The 6,046-nt window shown below is 36.6% G+C and overlaps 1 protein-coding gene across 5 annotated transcripts in view; it reads left to right on the forward strand.

The window, feature by feature from the left end:
• Positions 1-3,941, forward strand: part of LOC105492541 (RAS guanyl releasing protein 1) — a 76,998-nt gene extending 73,057 nt beyond the window's left edge. For all 5 annotated transcript variants that reach the window (XM_011759744.3, XM_024796108.2, XM_011759739.2 and 2 more), the window contains one exon: positions 2,491-3,941. In XM_011759744.3, coding sequence (XP_011758046.1) covers positions 2,491-2,625 — 135 coding nt within the window. In that variant the 3' untranslated portion in view covers positions 2,626-3,941. The remainder of the gene's footprint in view (positions 1-2,490) is intronic.
• Positions 3,942-6,046: the final 2,105 nt, after the last annotated feature.

Genomic DNA, 6,046 nt, shown 5'->3' on the forward strand with positions numbered 1-6,046 from the left:
TGGTACCAAGGCTTGAGAGAAGGGAACAATGACATTAAAAATAGGAAAACAGGGCTGGGCAGCATTTTGGGAGGCAGAGGTGGGTGGATCACTTGAGGTCAGGAGCTCAAGACCAGCCTGGCCAACATGGTGAAACCTTGTCTCTACTAAAAATACAAAAATTTAGCTGGGCATGATGGCAGGTGCCTATAATCCCAGCTACTCAGGAGGTGGAGGCAGGAGAATCACTTGAACCCAGGAGGTGGAGGTTGCAGTGAGCTGAGACCAAGCCATGGCACTCCAGCCTGGGCGACAGAGTGAGACTCCATCTTTAAAAAAAAAAAAAAAAAAAAAAAAAAAAGGAAAGTAGGAGATGGGAACAGCAGAAAGAAGAAGAGCCAACAGCCAACTGTTGAGATACTCAATTCTGAAGGTTCAATCATGACTATACTTCTTTTTGAGTATACAACTCACAGGGCTGGCTCAAGAGGTTACCTATAATTGGTAAGAACCTACTGTCCCATGGCATAGTAGTTTCTTACTTATAGGTAACTAAGCCATTTTAGAGACAGGGAAGCAAGGACACATTAATATCAACACTACTATTCACTTTATTAGAGGAGAAGGAATGCCTTTCTGGCTCTTCCCAAAAATATCAAGGTTTGCACTGTGTTTCTGGAGACCTGTCAGTGCAAACACAAAACCAATATCCAGCTAGTAGATTCCTTATATAGTTCTATATTCTACAGAGTGAAAAACTGTCCATGAGGGCTTCAGGATTCCCTGCATTGTCCTCAATGCTCTACCTTTCCTGTCAGACCCCCAGAAACTGAATTAGAGAAACATGTGAAGAAACAAGTTAGACAACGTATGTGGAACTCTTGATTTGGTGCTTGGTACAAAGAACATAATATTAAGAGAAACATATGAAAAAAGAACAACGGATTTTCTGGATGAATGGTACCCTCTTGCTCAGAGTTATCGTTAAGATGTGCTGTAAAAACCAAGTCAGAAGGTGGCAAAACGTGGGTTAGACAAACCCCTTCCTCTTTAGGGACAGAAACTGCCAAATGCAACTTTTAAAACGATGAAAGAAACCTCAAAAAATGAACTCAAGAGAATAGAAAGAACTTTGGTCTTGGAGGCAAAGATTGGGGTTTTCAGTCCCAGACATTGCTTACACCAGCTGTGAAACTCTACAACCTATTTGGTCCTTGTGAAATACAGGGCTGGGATTCCATGTTCTGTAAGGTTTGCCTCAAATCTTGACATTTGACATGCTGATGAAAGGGAAAAATGTGGTTGGCAACAATGCTTTGAGAAGTGGCTTGCAGGAAGACTAGAATTCCTACTCAGCAATATCAGAGGCAGTAAACCCTCTCACCATGTTGACCACCACCTCTCTTTACTCTTCAGGCTTGTCAGATAGACCTAAGGTCCAGAATTCACTGTGTGCATTTTAGAGGAACAATTATGTGTCCCACTTTCCCATTAAGTATAATCCTTACAATGACTAGTCTATGTGTAATTCAACAGTCCTATCCATAATAACTAGTCAAATTGTCAGTATTTACAATATGTAATGTAAATTAATAAGTATTAATAAATATTACATATTAAGTATAATGCACCACTGAACCAGCACGGGACAAAAGCAAATAAAAGCTTTTATGTTTAGATATACCAGGGTTCAACTCTGCAGTTTTATACTATATGGCAACATTTTCCTTTGTAAGACTGGAGGTATACCACCTATTTTCAGGGTGTTTGTGAAGGTGAAGGTATTCCATTATCATGTCACACAGTACAGGCACATAGCAGGTGCTCAATATCATACAGCAGCTAAGACAGCTATCTACATAATTCAGATTGAGAAACAACCCAGTGTATCCCAAATTACCCAGACACTGTCTATATATAATATTCTCTTGGAGTAATCAGTATAGGATAATATAAGAACACTGGACTCAAAATCAGAAGACTGGAAATCAACCGTTGGCTCTATAATGATACCACTACAAATGAGATCACTAAATCTCAACTTGGAGGGGGAGTAAAATTCTTAACGTCATCAAAAAGTTACATTTGTTTTCAGTAATTTGTGGGGGAAAAACTTAGATAAAATTAACTAACACCTCGCATGAAAGAATTCTCAGTTATGCTTTCACGGCTCAGACCTGATCAGAGACAGTTTCTGCCAAGTTGAGATCTCCCGCAAGAAAACATCCAGAAGTTTTGTCATTATCTACCTATTGCTCGGAAATGGTTTATTCTGCCTGCTAACCACTCACAAACTTTGATATGATAACAAAGACTAACTGCTGCTTACAAATGCTCGTTTGATATTTAACTTGCTATTTTCTATTCAGGGCAAAATAACTATCTTGAAAATAGTTTTTAATTCTCAGCCACAGTGAATAAGAGATGCCAATCAAAAGTAGCTCTCAATTTGTAATTCATCTGCTATTCATTGCTGCTTTATTAACATACCTCATTCTCCTTTCCCTTTAGGAAATAAATACTCTGAAAGCAGATAATGATGCCCTAAAGATTCAACTGAAATATGCACAGAAGAAAATAGAATCCCTCCAGCTTGAAAAAAGCAATCATGTCTTAGCTCAAATGGAGCAGAGTGACTGTTCTTAGCCCAGAAACTCAAGTAGCACAATCTGTAGATGAGTATAGTGGAGATCTCATTTCCTAAACTGTAACACACAGACCTGAGGAACTTTAGATTGACCAGCTTTAAAACAGTACTTTAAAAGGAAAAGCCTGTTATTGTTTATTTACCTAAAAGATTCCTAATGTGCAGCATTGTTTTTCAGTCAGTTGACTCAAAGGGGGAAAACTAAAGAATGCAAAACCTTTGCTATTCATACCACTGACGTCCATCAAAAGTATGCGACCTAAAACACGACTGTCGCTTTCTTACAAAGGGGCATCTCAGTGGCCTGCCTGGCTGATTCGTCCTTAAAACTACAATCTCTGGAAAATGTATTTGCTTCTTACCCTGTGTTTTCTGCAAACTGACTTATTTTGTTCCAGCCAAAGCTTGCTAATAATAGAAAACTACCCATATTCCAAAAGTAGATTTCCTCTGTATCCCAGCATACTTTGTGAACCTGGCTCCTTCTTCACTACCTCAGATCTAATCAACTAGCCTATGTACCCTCCTTCCTCACTACAGTCATAACACACGAGCATATCTACCTAGAAGCGAATTTCTACCGATGTAGCCACAACTTTTTAGAGGCCTATTAAACATGACATCATCCAATTGCAGGTCAACTCATAGTTGTAGCCTTGCAACTTAACAGTCATCATAAAATAAGTAATCAAATTAGGTACCTGGAAACGTAGTTATTACCATCTCATATTACTGTCTAATTAAAATAAACCTAACGCAAACATGTTTGTCCTTATATATTCTACAGTGGATAGAATTAGGAATTGATGGCTTTAAAAAAAAAAAAATCTATGAAGAGTCTGTTTAACTCTTCATGTTCCATCTTTATCTCTGAAGTAAACTATTTTGAAAGTCCTCTTTTTTAACTGAATTTGTGCTTAACTGTCTTCACTATTAATACTATTTAGAAATAAGCTAATTGGATCAGTGGCTTAAATAACAGCTGACTGTGTGTACATATGTATATGTATATAATATGTATATACAATATCAGGCATGCATGTGGCTTGGAATTTTGTTTCCTCCCTAAAATGTGGAAGTGAATAAAACAAGTTTTAGTCATTTATACAAAGTCACAAGTATAAAGTTCAGTTTGTCACAAGATGAAATTGCTCACAAGGTAAAATTGTATTGTTTGGCAAAATCACAAGTAACAATCCTGTGACTTTTCTATTATGCAGGTTAATAATAAATGGGCTCATTTAGTTGCCTGGGCAACTATTCACAAATTCATTTGTCAGCCTCTTTTTAGTTCTCTTAAAAAAAAAAAAAACAACATATGATCATTTTCCTTTTTGGGGGTACTTAGCTTCCATGCCTATTAAGTCTGCTACTAGACTGACTTGAAATTCATAAACAAGTTGTCCAATTGCCAAGAATATGTTAACAATTAAAAGTTCCAAACCTAAAGCCAATAGCACCAAGTCTTCATAAGAATACGAAGTATATATACAGTATTGCTTACCTGGAGGATTCAGATCATTTAGGAATTCTCTTTGATGAAAGGCCAGTTCCCATTTGCATTCCTCCTTGCACTGAATTTTAGTAATGTAGAACTAGCTTGTAGTTAGTGTTTCATTATATTATAAAGAATCATTTTATACACATATTTACCCTTTTCCAAATTTAAACTCAGAAATACCCAAAGCAGGCCTGCTTAGGCCCACTACCTGGCATATAAAATTAATAGTAACACTTTGTTATTTGCTTTTTATAGGACAAACATGAGTTAGGACAAACTCTAAAATTCATATTCTGCACTGTTCTTCTTTTCCTTTTATATAGACCAAAGACGGTATACTCCAATTTTTTAAAACAGTCAAGGAACACAATTTTTTTCATTCTTCCTACTCTGCATTCAAAATAAAGATCCCCAGTTTTTATATAAATAATCTATAGGGATTCAAAAGGTCGCAGTCCCCTTAGTCAGTCAAATTAGCAATGGCTAAACAGTATCCAGTACTGCAGAATTTATCACTGAAATGGATAAGAGGAAACAGTTTCATCACAGGTTTTTACAGTCCAGCAAGGGGCAAGGAGGTATAGTATACAAGTTAATAGTATTTGCGTTGAGCAACATGGGGCTAGAGGGATCACAGAAATAATAAGAAAATAAAAGCAAGGTTTTGGCTTATCAAGCCGAGTGCACATTTTTGCATCTCACACGACTTTAGTTTGGCCAGGTATTTATCTGCCAAAACAAGGACAAATCTTGTTTTATTAACAGCAGGATCACTTCTCTTTTTCTTTGCTGACTCACCTTTTTACTGACCCGTTGTGAATTTCTGTCTAAAAATGTATAATATAGAACTGCAAGAAAAAAACAAATGTACAGATTGTAAAGTTTTTTGATACCTAATGTAAGTTTTCTTTGTGTAATATTTATATGATAAAAGACATTAGGATCCCTACAACATAAATGTCTTGTGTTTCTTCTACTTCGTGACCATGTAAACACTTTACCTGAATTTTTACTATAATCCACAGCTAACACCACTCCCCTATTCTATTAATCAAATTGAGTTTTCCTAGAAGGAAAGGCACAGCAGCTATTCAGTTTAAAATTTTCTAAATCTTTTTACAATACAAAGAAGTAACACTATAGAAATATTTGATCTCTTTCCATCTTATTCATAACTTACAGTGGTCCCCAAATATTAAGTCTATAAATACTTAACATTAAAGGAGACAGACTTGAGGTTGTCCCTTCTCTGTGGCTTTTAATTCCACAGTTTCATCTAAGCAAAATAGCAAGTAAAGAAGAGATCCTTTGAAGCTATGTATAAAATTGGTAACGACAGCTCAATCCAGGTTACAGACCTACTCAGGGCAATTTATTTGTGGTCATGATTATTTAGAATGATCAGACATAACCACAATTTTCCCTTAATCGCCAGCTAATTTTTGTTTAACCAAACCAATGGGGAGAGAGGAAACATTTCAGTCAAATTCCTCTGTGGAATGCATTCTGGAACATTTAGATGGGTGTGTATTTATCATTTGGGCAATTCATAATACTTCATACAAAATAATGAAGTCACACTGACTGCCTGATCCTGAAGGCGAGATTAAACTGCCTGCTCACCTCCCCCATTTTCATCCCCACATTTCTCTCACCTGTGCTCCTTCCAAGGTATAGATAGTATCACTGCTCAGGACATTTTTCTGGTCACAAATTTTTTTTAGGTTGTCATGCCGCCTCTTGTCACAAATACAGGTAATAAGATGTTTTTTATTTAAAGTGTTTTCCTTTTTCTGTTTAATGAGGCAAGGTTTCCCTGATCTGCAGAACAAAAGTAAGTTCAAAGAAAACCCGTTTCCCTTTCGATGCGTGCTTATGAGTAATAGTGTGGTGATTATGTATAGACAGAATACATGCTC

The sequence above is a fragment of the Macaca nemestrina genome, chromosome 7 (genome assembly GCF_043159975.1).
Source record: "Macaca nemestrina isolate mMacNem1 chromosome 7, mMacNem.hap1, whole genome shotgun sequence".
In the NCBI taxonomy this organism is placed as follows: domain Eukaryota; kingdom Metazoa; phylum Chordata; class Mammalia; order Primates; family Cercopithecidae; genus Macaca; species Macaca nemestrina.